Raw genomic sequence first — 13,421 nt, 5'->3', positions numbered from 1 at the left:
CAAATGATGTAAAACTAAAGGACTTTTTTTTTTTACTAATTTTTTAAAGTTCACATCTCAATAAACAATATAAAGTTTATAATAATTTTTTAATAATAAGAATAAATAATAATATTAATAACTCTTTCTGAAACAAACCATTTTGTTTCAGAAAAAACTATTGTTGCTCCATCGTGGCTACTTTTTACAGTATTCTTCGAAATATTTGTAAAAGATTTCATTAAATGAAAACTAATTCCTACTTCATTAAGAAAAAGAAACGATAAAACATAATTTGAATAACAAACACAACAAAACTAATTATCGCGAATCCAATAGTGTTATTATTTTGCTTTGTTTCTATTATTCTGGGAACACCTGAATTGCATCACAACAGTGGGCTTTTTATTGTTAACAAGTGTTGTGACTTACTTAATTAAATCACCAAGTTTATCTGATTTCACCAAAAGTCTAATGTTGATTTTTTTGTGTAGACGGTTCCTGGGATCACCGGAAATGTATAACAACAGGAAGTTTTTTATCGTTCCCAAGAATAAATACTGTTTACACCTTGCTAAACTTATCTTGAAGCTAGTTTTTTTTTGTTTTAAATGTACTAGTTCATTAAAGTAATGAAATGTTAACCCAATACATTTAACAAAGAAAACATTTTTCTACGGACAAATGCAAATACTTAAACTTATTCTTTTTTATAAAAAAAAAAAAGTTTCGTAAAAGTTTTTTAAGAATTCTAAAGATTGCTCTTACCATTTTTCAAGGAAAAAAACCTAGGATCCAACAAACCTAGCACTCTATTCATTACATCACAATTTTTTGATTTCCAATGGCACTTCGCGTAAGAAAAGCTCCCAAACTTTATGAATATCTTTATTCGTAATCTAATGCCCATGAAAAAGCAATTTATGAATGCTTCAGAGCATATACTACCATGGAAACTTGTTCAACGTAATCAGTGTTAATATAAACCTAAATAAAATAAGAGCTACATGAAAGTTTTTGAAAATGATTTACAAGCTTGTAATAATGATAAAAAATAAAATAGAAATGTATGTGTTTTGCCATCTTGTTGTTTTACTTAAGAATGGAGTTGCAAAACGAGTTCAATTATCTATTATAAATATTAATATACAATATAGTTAAACACAACAAAGATACCGTAGATCACAGTTAGTAGTAAATGAAGTGCTCAAGTCTGTTGTTATTTGATAGTTGACTGCAAGAGAAAGATGCTCCAATAGCCAAGACATTTATACATATTCCCAAGGGAAACATTAATTGTTTATACAATACTAACCAACCAAAACGTCTAACATGCGTCTAACACACATAGTTAGTGCAACACTCCCGCCATCAATGTTAAGTAGAAGAAGGCTTATAACTTCTGCATATAAATATTAATTGCTCATTTAACTTGTTTGCAATTAACTTCAAAAGTGTTGTTTTTGTTTGACAGTTCACTGCAAGAAAAAAAGATGCTCCCATAATCAAGACATTTATACAAATTCCGAAGGGGAACATTAATTGTTTATACAAAAGAAACCAATACAAACCTTTAACATGATTTAAGTACCGCAACATTCCCGCTACCAACAGTAGTGACAAAAGATAGAGATTTTGTATACAACGCGCTTTTTTATGTCTATATTTTTATAATTGCATTTTTTAATGATGCTTCCAAGTCGATTCTTTTCCAAGTCAATTTGCCAAAGACGAGATGATTCGGAGATAACGGTTTGTTACCCGGTTCTTCATACAAAAACATTAATAGTCGCTTATTCGTAACAACTTCAATTTCTGCCAGAATTGTGAGTACTTTTTTGTAAGTTAATCAAATTAGTTTTTAATATTTTTCTGAGAATTCTCTTGACAGAACACACCATGCGTTCAAAGAATCCTCCCCACCATGGAGCAGCTGCAGCATTGAAGTGCCATTAAAGTCCTTTTAAAGATGCGAATGTTTGCATTTCATCAGCTGTAAAACATGATTCATTATTGCTTACAATTTCGTAGGGTGCACCAAATTTGCTGATGAGCTTTCGCAACCCTCGAACACACGCCAAAGCTGAACAATTAGGAACTAAATCTAAATGTATAAAACGTGTAATAAAGAAGCAAACAAAATCCAACACTTTAATATTTCTCCTTCAGAATGTATATTTTTCACAAATAATGGTTCACAGTAATCAATTTCTGTGTACTTAAAAATATAATCATCGTTTTCTGTACTTAAAGGTAACGGAGGGGCTTTAGGAAAACTATAAGGTTTTCCTTCGTACCTACGACACAAAAAATGTTTCTTAATTAACTTTTGAATTAAACTTCTAACTTTTGGAATCCAAAGTTATATTCCTAATTGGTTTAGTTTTTCTTTTACGACATCGTCCTTAACATTTCTATGACAATGTAAAGTAATTAATTCAGTGAAACGACTTTCTTTCGGAAGAAATATTGAAAATTTAACACTGTTACTTATAGAAGCATTCCCAATTGACCCCCACACATTATTATTCCTCCGCTATCAAAGAAAAATCCTAAATTATTTTTTAGTTGTTTATAATTCTTAAAACTAAATATATTTTGTGGATAAATTTAATCCAAATCATTTTGGCATTTTTTAACTCAAAAGAAAAAAGTAAAAAATTGTCATTTCGTACTTGCGTTTCTTTAAGCAAGATACGAATTTTAGAATATAAGAATTATTTGAATTAAACGAGAATTAAAAGAAGTTATATTAATAAATTTTAAGTTATATGTTAATAAATTATTAATAGTTTTATGTTAATAAATTTTAAGTTTATGAATAATTCATTAGTTGTTAGTAACAGTTTTGTTTCCTCTGGAGAGTCAATTAAATTAGCTTGGTCAAAGGAAGGCCAAATCTCTAGAGTAAAAAGAAGTTTGTGTTCATTAAACCATAACTGATTATTAATCAAATTTTCAATACTAGCTCCGCCAGATATAATATCACCAGGATTACGATCAGTTTCGACGTAATCCCAATAGTAAAAATCAAATAAACCTCTAATTTTTTTAAAACGGTTTTGAATAAATGCTTCATAAATTTTATTAAAATTTTTTATCCAATGTAAGCAAATATAAGAATCTGAAAATAACTTTACTTTAGAAATAAGAATACTAGATGAAAGTTCCATAACTACACTTAACATAAGATCTGCAAGCAGCAAACAACTTTTCAAATCTAAACGAGGTATTGTACATTTACTTAGCAAAGCTATTCTAGATTTTGAAGTAACAAGAGAAGAACACTGTTCATTCTCATTTAAAAAACATCTTAAATATATACAACAACCAAAGGTTTTTAAATTAACATCGCTAAAAACCGTCAACCGCGTGCAACAAGAACTAGATTTTGAAACAAAGTTACACCTAGGTACAGAAAGTAACATCTGGGTACAAATATCTGTACAGAACCTAGATCCTTATAGAGATCTTGCCATACTTTTAATAAATCTTTATTCATTTCACAGTCCCATCCTATATTAGATCAATAAATTAGTTGAAATAAAATCTTAAAACGCGCAATTACTGGGTTTAATTGTCCCAAAGGATCGAAAAAACTTGCTGTAAGTAACGTCTTATTTTGTTGGAAAAGAGACGGCACTCTTAAATAATTCAGAAAACGAAAAAATAAATAAATCTAATTGTTTGTTCCATGCTAAACCTAATATTTTGTATTATTATTACCCTGAAAATCCGTTCCATTAGTTAACTTATCTAAATCCACTGAATTAGATTCAAACTTTCGTAAAGTAAATCCATCTTCACCTAGCCGGGAACGACATCTTTCATAAAATTAAAATACAGAATCAGAGCAAAAACTCAAATCATTAACATGAAGAGAACTTAGTAATTGACTTACAAATATAGGATCAAACTTAAATAACACTCTGCGTGGCAAATTAAAGTTGCTTAAAGAAAAAAAGAAGAAGTGACTCTAAATAAAACTCGACATAATCTATACGTTACTAATTTATGAGATTTTTTTGTCCAAATAATTAATATTTTCATACCATAAAAATTGTATGAAATCACGATATTTTTTAGCTATCGAAATAATCAAAAAAGCTTTTTCAATATCTGCAATAAGTGCTGTCTTGTTTACACGAAAACGTAATGAAAATCCACTTAATAGAGTTATCAAAGAAGGACCTGAATGTAAACAATCATTTTGCATGGGGCCTGAATTTGTTGCACTCGCATCAAATACAAAACGCATTTTAGTTGTAATTTTATCTTCTCTAATGACTGGTCTATGAGGTAACTAATGAACAAATCCGACCTTTGGTCGTTTAACACTTAACTTGCATCAAACAACTTTACATCGTTCATGAACTTTTTCTTTAATGATTTAAATCTTTTTAAACATAAATTATAATTATCGAATAACAAAGGATGATTCTCCTTAAAAGTTAGTTCTACAGTATACTTATTATTTGCAAATACAATGCTATTACGAAAATTTTCGACAACTAAATTGTCGTTAATATTATCTTCTCTCTTATTCCAAATTATTGAAAACCTATCTTTTAAAAACATTTCAACGTTATATAATTCTGTTTCTACTTTTAACTCATGCGAGGATAGAACATAAAAATCTACTTTATTATTATTCTTAACTGTATTTGGAACACTGACTACGTATCCTACCTTAGATTTTATTGGGCCTTCAAATTATTCAATTATTGACCAATAGTAATCCGCATCTATCAAATGATCGACTTATAAATGTTCATTATCTCTATGATATATATTATCTTTTAATTTTAGGTACTTTAAATGTTTATAATTATTACACGCAGTTTCTAAATATTTTCCATTCAACAGAGAACAAATTTATTTTACAAAACATAATATTTCAATATAAGTTCCGTCATTACTTTTAACATACACTTTATCTAAAATTTCACTTGCATTGCTATTTCCAAATACGTTTATGTTAATTTCTTTAGAAACTGTCGTTTTTAAATTTAATTTTTACATAATGAAGGCATAATGTAACTCAATTGGGAACAGTTATCAATGAGAAGATGACAATAATTGAATGCAAAATAATTATTTTTGACTTTTATACAGGCTGTCTGGAGTAAAACGCGTTGATTAATTTTAGAAGAAACATCAGCAAAAGCTGTCAAGTGCCCTGTTCTTGATTTATTAACAAATTTATTATTCTTTTTAAAACTATCGCAAATAGATATATGGTGAGGCTGAAGAAAAATTTTGTATGCGGAAATTATTTTGTCTATTATTTTGGTTAAATTTTACTAATGCGGTTATCTGTCCCATTAGCGTATTGGGTGTTTGCTGTTATTGTAATTCTAAAACTTTCATAATTACTACGTGTATTTTTTCTAGCACTTATTTCATTCTTTAATATTTTCAAAACGTTATTTATATTCCAAGCGTGACTTTAGTTTAATTTTCGATTTATAATTAAACTTAATTCTTCTGGAACTTTTTTCAATAAAATAAGGATTAAAATTGATCCATACATAATTTCATCTACTCCCAGTAGACAGTCCCAGACGCCTAAAGATGTCCAAGACATCCTTAGACGTCCACTGCACGTCTAAGGACGTCCAATATCTTTTGGGCTGATAAATTTTCTAAACTCCAAATTTTTATTTCTATTATATCAAGCTTATATTTCTTTTATATTTCAAACATCCTTAATTTTTTCGAGCATTAATAACTTTTTTACATGAATGGAAATAAGTAATAGCTTATTGGAAAATCTATTTTTAAATACATTTAAAGCAACTATATAATTTTTGTTAGATAAGGTTAACCCTCTAATGGCAGATAAAGCCTAAACTTTTATTAAATTTCTAAGACATGTCATTTTTTTGAATATCAGATAATTCCAAGTTCTTATTTAAAGCGCAATCAAAATTTTCATAAAAATTTTGCCAATTTTCTTGTTTACCGTCAAAGATTTCTAATTTAAGTGCGGGAAGCTTAACTGTCTTGCTAATAAATTTATTCGAACTTATATTATCTACATTATTTTTATTAATAAAATCTTCTATACTTAAAATAGATCGCTTATAAAAATGGTAAACTCTATACTCGTAATTTCTTCTTGTTCTAACTCCTCATCCACCTCAATCGAAGATGATATATCGCAATCAAACTGTGTAATTTTCAAATACTTATCAATGGCTGTATTTTTCAGACTCGTCAACTCATTCAATCAATCTCCGTGCAAACCACCATCTATAAGATTGTTAGCTTGCTCGAAAACTCGCCTGACTGAATTGACGGCCACCGTTGGTCCTCTACGTTTATTAGCAAGATTAGACATAATAAGATTAAGAAGAGAAATAAATTATATATATAAATGGTATATGGCTTTAAATACAACTGTATGGCCTTTTCAAATTGAGACCTCGATAAATGAATCAATAAAACCTCGTATAAACAAAATGTCCAGTCAAATTGAACCCTCGTAGCAAAAATAATAATAAATAATAATATTACCTTTGACCTCGACTTTATATATTAACTTAAATAACTTTGTGTTCAATTATACTTAATAAATGAATCTTATGAACCTTATTTCTTAATGATATCTTAAATAATTTTCTTAATAATATCTTAAATAATTTTCTTAATATCTTAAATAATTTTCTTAATAATATCTTTAATAATTTTCTATTATATTCTTAACTAAATTCCTTTAGTATCTTAAAAAAATTTCTTAATTGATAATCATGAAATAAATATTTTAAAACAACAATAAAATGCAATTATCACATAAACAACTATAATAAGGAACAATAACTTGCAGTTAACGACCGACAAACGATCCAAAAGTCACAATTCAATTCCAATAAATCTTAATGTACATCTTAAAACAAAAATTCTCATTATCAAATAACAAATTCACTTAGCTGATTGATCTCAACTCTTTCTTTATATACCGCAATATCGATTTGTGGACTGCTTTAAATTTTTTTTCTAAGTTTATATTGTGGACTTTTAGAATATCTCTCCGTTGAGCTCCATGTTGTTGTTGTTTGACAGTTGACTGCTAGAAAAAAAGATGCTCCAAGACATTTATACATGTTCCCAAGGGGAACATTATTTATACAATACTAACCAATTAAAACTTCTAACATGATTTGATTAGCGCAATAAAAAGTACCAGGTTAACAAATAAACTTTTCTGTTCAGCAAGGTTTCTGATATAGTTTGTTGAATCGTTTTGTTTATATAGAGACTAGCCTGTTGCACTTATTGTCTGGAAACATCCTTTCAAAGATAGCTAAAGAAGTGCAGTGACCGCTGTAAGCATTTTTGTATCCGAGTTACAAAGACCATGTACACACAAGACATGGTTCTTGTACCCCTCCCCCCCCCCCTTCCCTATTTTTTATTGCTGATTATGATAGAAAATTTCATGCTGATCAATAATCGTATATAAATATTGGTCTGAAAATTAACAGAAAGTGCTCTATTTTGCTGTTGAAGTTTAAAAATTACACTAAAAAACGCTAATATTCGCCATTTTTTTCATACTTGGTTATAGTTAAAATGCTTTTCAAAGAAAAATTCAAAAAAGCCTGGTTTCTATCAACAACGTAAAGCAAATCTGTTAAAAAAAGCTGAGCGCATCATTTTCTGATTTATCTCTGGCCCAAATTCTAACCCTGTCCCAAATCATGTACGTTTAATCGCGCCAATCCCTATATGTCAGTCGATGTATGTGCATTTAGTTGTGCCGATCTTTATTTGTCACTCGATGTATGTACATTCAATTGCGCCAATTCCTATTTTTCAGTCGGTGCATGTACATTTAAAAAGCAAAATCTTAAGTTAATTTTTAAAAAATAAATAAGATATATATAAAATATATTTATAAAAACATTGAACTTAATTTAATTATAATTTAATTTTAACGACAATAAAAACCGGGTTGAGTTATTAAAAAAAGATTTTCCAAACAATTGATTTCAAAATGTAAACTTGGATGTAAAAAGTTTTTAAAAAACGGCGAATATTAGCTTTTTTTGGTGTAATTTTTTAAACTTCAACAGCGAATTAGAGCTATTTCTGTTGTTTTTTAGACCATGTTTTTATACGATTCTTAATCAAAATGAAATTCTCTATTATAATCAGCAATAAAAAAAATTTAATTAAATTTTTAATAATTAGGGCCAAAAATGGGACAACTTTTAATTATCATTAAGGGCCAAAAATGGGACAACTCTAGTGATTGATAGGTTGAGAACTTTTACGGATACATTGATTATTTCAAGAGCGCCAATCTATAAAACGTTTTTTCATATTTGTATCGTTTTTCACTATGAATTAACTCTCAAGTTTCGACTTTACAATAACATTACTAAATTTAAACGCTAAAATAGTAAATTTTATTGATATTAAGTATGTATTACTTTCGTTTTTGTAATTTATGGCTAAGAGAGTGTTCATGTTTCGTGATGGGATCACCATTTAATGTAATGAAGTTACGTAACAAATTCGTTTTGCGAGTTAATCATGCAAGTTGTCGACAAAGGTTGATAAATCTAATATTATCTACCAAATAATTATTTATCTACTTCTGGTAAAGCCTAATGTGTACAGCAAGAAGATATACTTTCGATCAGCATTACAAGTAAAGTATATATACTTGCTTTTTTAGGCATTTGATATTCGAAAATTAATGCTATAGTACTTTCCACATTAAAATTAATGCTATAGTACTTTCCACATTAGTTTTCGAAACCACTCTGTGTCACTTGAAGAAGCACTGGTTGGTTTTGAAAAAGGAATAGTAAATAGAGGCTCTTGCGTGCAAGATGCATGTTGGTGTGCAGGTATAATATATAACATTGTAAACCTACGAAGTTATAATTAATTTTTGGTATCCTAACAATGTCAACTATTATTAATATACTTAAGTATTTGCGTGTTCATTGTTTCAATAAACTTAAATTGCTACTATAAATATTTAAATATATTCATAATAGTTCACATTGTTAGGATACCAAAAATCAATTATAGTTACATAGGTTAATAATTTGCATAGATTTACCTAATATTATATAACTGAATCAAGTTCTCATAATACCTATGAAGTTATAATTAATTTTTGATAATCTATTAATATCAACAATTATATTTAGGTTTTTAAAGATAATTTTTAAAATTATTTTAATAATTTATGCTGATTCTATATTTAATTTTATTTTTACTTTTTATTTTTAGTTTGACACTAATCTTTAATTAGTTTCTACTAACAATTCATATTGTATCCAATGTCTCGATAATCTAATTAATATATTTGCCGTTCAAGATAATAGTAATAAAGTTAGCCAAACTATAATTGATCAAGTGGTATTATTTTTTAATCATAATGATAAAAATTATTAATAATACATTTAGTATTTAGTTATTTTATTATTATCCATTATTATTGTTATCATATAAAAATGGTGTGCAATTCAAGAAGCTATTATATAGTTGTAATCAATTATAATATAATTATTATCATGTCGTATTAGCTTGAAATGAGTGTATTTTGTGTGTTGATTTACTTTTAGATTTTTTCAAATTAATTTTATTATTTGCATAATTTTACCTCGCTTATTGAGACAGATGGTACATATTTTTTCTAAATAAAACTTTAATAAAATGATCACAGCATCATTATTATATTCAGTTTCCATTGGAAAAAGAATATAGTGTGGATTTTAATGTAGAAAAAGATGAAGACAAAAACGGTAAAACTAATATACATATATATATATATATACATATATATATATATAATATATATACATACATATATATACATATATATATATATATATATATATATATATATATATATATATATATATATATATATATATATATATATATATATATATATATATATATATATGTATATATATATATATGTGTGTATATATATATGAGTGTATATATATATATATATATATATATATATATATATATTATATGCAAGCAGAAAGCAACCCGTAATACGGGTTACGGTCGGTCTATTACTTAATTTACAGTGGCTGTTTTCCACAATATAAAGTTGCGAAACCTTAACTAATACTATGTAAGAAAAACGCCTTCAAATTAAAAAATTAAGCTATCTGCAAAATTAAAATAAATTAATTTACCAATTATTTAACGTTATTTGAGTAATTTAAAACTGACATAGGTCATATCAGTGTATGGCAGAACCATTTTCCTAGACTTACAAAGCTCAACTTAGTACGTTTTTAGTTACTGACACAAAATAATAACACTTCATCATGCTTTAAATTGACGAAAAAGTAAAGCTAAATTCTTATTATATTTTTTATATCATGAACTTTAATTAATAAGAATAATATGAAGTATACTTTGACACTAATAAAAGACAGTATATTGACAGTATATTTGAAGTATATTTTCTCATATATTTTGACACTAATAAAGGACCTCCCTTTCTCGTTTTTGCCTTAATGGTGGCCAGGAGAATAAAGTTATTTTTATTAAGAGTAATCAAGTTTTTGATGAAGACTTTTTACCAAAATAATAAAATGTAAAACAATGATTTACATTTTTAAGAATTTTTTCTTTTTAATATATATAAGAATTTAAAATGTATAAGAATTTTTTCTTTCCTCAAAAGTGTTGCAAATGCAAACTAAGCTAATTAATTAGTTAAACTTGTTATAAAATTTAAGTAACTTCGTATTTGACAAATGCGCAAAACTACAATATTCTCCATGTATTTAAAGGTTTTTAGTTTGTTTTAGTTGCCTCTTTAAAAACATCTTTAAAAACATCTCTTAAGTTACGTACAACAAATTATTAGGCATAAAAACTAATTGCATATATTTATATCATAACAAAAAATTTACAATAAAAGGAAATCAGGGTATTTTTTTAAAAATCGTATAAATCGTAAAAATAAAAATCAAATTAAGATATAAATTGCATTTTTAGCAAAATTTTGTCTTGGCTTTTAGTAAATAAATAAAAGCAGTAAGTTCCAATAATGAAACTACCAATTATTCATTTTTAACAATAGACACCAACGTGAAGGTAAGCCAAGCAGTCTATCAACACAAAACATCACAACAATAAAACATAACAATAGAATATTTACACCACACCCTTGATCCTAAAATCCAGCGAAAATAACAAACCAAATTAAAATATGAAAGACAAAATTAGAAAACCAATTTTAAGTTAACTATATTTATCTTTTTACTAAACATATAAATACATAAAAGTATATTTGCTTTTATATTCAATATTAGTTATTCAATTACTTCAAATTTAGGACATTAAAACGCCCCAGATTTAAAGATCAAGGTTGTATACTCTCTCATACACATTACGCTAAATATTAACAGATATTATGTGTTTCCAGAATAATTAAAAAAAGGCTAGACAACACAACCTAGCTCTAAAGCAGTAACACCGCCTGGCACTAAATACTGCCAAGTCGCACCTCTGCTATAAGTACACCGCTTGGCTGGCAAGGTTATCAATCTTGCTCAACATAATGCCAAGTCACACCACTTTGAAAACATGGAAACAACATAATTTTAACATATATACAACTATAAACAAATATGGTTTTATATAACAAATATAAACACATTTTATAACAATATTAAATGACAGATATATTTATCAAAAACTATGAAAAAAAAATTAAAATAATAAATAAAGTTATACATACAAAATGTGCTCACAACCTACAAACAGTAAATTTTCGAAATGAAAATCTATAATGAATGAAAAATGAAAATGAAAAAGACTATAAATTAAGAACATTAGAAAATATAACATTATTTGTGTAACACTTTCCACCTACCATACCTTGGATGAGATGTTTATCAATTTTGAAAAACAAACTATTAAATGCTCTAGTTCTTGAACATGCAACATATAGTTGACCATGAGAGAAACACGGTTTTTTGAGATATACCCCAACTCTATTAAATGTTTGACCTTGACTTTTATTAATTGTCATTGAATAAGCCAATCTGACTGGAAACTGACGACGTTTCAGAACAAAAGGTAAATTAAAATCTGATGGAGCCAACTGAATTCGAGGAACAAAAACCCATTTACCACCAGAAACACCTGTCAAAACCTCTGCCTCAATATAATTATTTTGAAGACCACTAACTTTCATTCGAGTACCATCGCATAGCCCAGCTTTGAGATCTAAATTCCTATGTAGCATAATTACTCAACCAATTTTTAATTTTAAACAATGAGGTGGCATACCTGAAGGAGTTAAGCTGTTCAAAAACTCAACAGGAAAGTTATTTCTTTCATTAAGGTCATCAGTATCAAGTTGATCAGCACTTAAATAAATTTTGACCTCACCCGGCAGACATTCAAGCACTTCTTCATTGATTGATAATGAATCAACATTAGTTGGTGTTAAAATCACGCGCTTAGAATAATCATTTTGATCAGCATCTCCAAAAATCTTTTCAACAATCGATTCATTTTCTCTAATAATGCACTGATTTGGTATTTCAATGCATCCTTTAAAAGGATCCTCCTCTTTGACAGGCATTGTTCCACTACCAAGTTTTAATAGCCATTGGGAAAATTCTCTTTCCCCATCATGTACCCTCATATTTTCAGTTAATGTAAATTTCTGCACCCATCGCCACTGTAAGGAACATTTTATACACGATTCTATAATTTCAGCTGGTTGTCCTCTTTTTACAACAGGCACTATTTGCCTGAAGTCGCCACCAAAAAGAATGACTTTTTCTCCAAACGGAAAGTTGTTTTTGCAAACATCTTTTAACAACCTATCAATTGCATTTAAGGCATGTTTAGGTATCATGGATGTTTCATCAAGCAAAAACAAATTAACTTGTTTTAAAAAATGTCCATGTATAAAGTTAGGGGTTACATTACATGTGGTGTTATCCAATATTGGGACAGGAACTTTGAATAAACAATGCAATGTAGATCCATTTGTAAGAAGAGTTGCTGCTATGCCAGTCCATGCAGCTGTAGCAGATTTAAAACCCCTACCTATGGTTTCAGCAACCAAATAGTTATACGTAAATGTTTTTCCACTACCAGCTGGTCCATCCATAAAAAACAATCTGGAATGTTGATTTTCTACACTTGGTTGCTCGTTCAATGCAGCAAGGACAGCATTACTTACATTTAATTGATTGACATTAAGAAGCGGTGAAAAAAATTTAGAAAATAAACAAATATATATATATATATATATATATATATATATATATATATATATATATATATATATATATATATATATATATACATATATATATATATACATACATATATACATATATATATCCTTGGAGTCGCGGACAGCGTCATAGTTCATGTGTTGGGAGAAAACATTGAACAAAATGCATAATAAAACTCATAAATGC

The 13,421-nt window shown here is 27.7% G+C and overlaps 1 protein-coding gene and 1 long non-coding RNA gene across 2 annotated transcripts; both read right to left on the bottom strand.

Moving 5' to 3' along the window:
• Positions 1-156: 156 nt before the first annotated feature.
• Positions 157-7,036, bottom strand: LOC136082434 (uncharacterized). Its single transcript, XR_010639688.1, has 3 exons — positions 1,551-7,036; positions 1,156-1,457; positions 157-966 (listed from the first exon to the last, which is right to left on the bottom strand). It is a non-coding gene; the product is annotated as an uncharacterized LOC136082434 (long non-coding RNA).
• Positions 7,037-11,794: 4,758 nt separating this feature from the next.
• On the bottom strand, positions 11,795-12,226 carry LOC136082718 (ATP-dependent DNA helicase PIF1-like). Its single transcript, XM_065802139.1, has one exon. It carries the CDS (start codon positions 12,224-12,226, stop codon positions 11,795-11,797), a length of 432 nt encoding a protein of 143 aa, XP_065658211.1.
• Between the last annotated feature and the right edge of the window lie 1,195 nt (positions 12,227-13,421).

This window comes from Hydra vulgaris, chromosome 07 (genome assembly GCF_038396675.1).
Source record: "Hydra vulgaris chromosome 07, alternate assembly HydraT2T_AEP".
In the NCBI taxonomy this organism is placed as follows: domain Eukaryota; kingdom Metazoa; phylum Cnidaria; class Hydrozoa; order Anthoathecata; family Hydridae; genus Hydra; species Hydra vulgaris.
The sequence above is the reverse complement of the archived record's forward strand: the minus strand, read 5'-3'. Positions and strand labels throughout refer to the sequence as shown.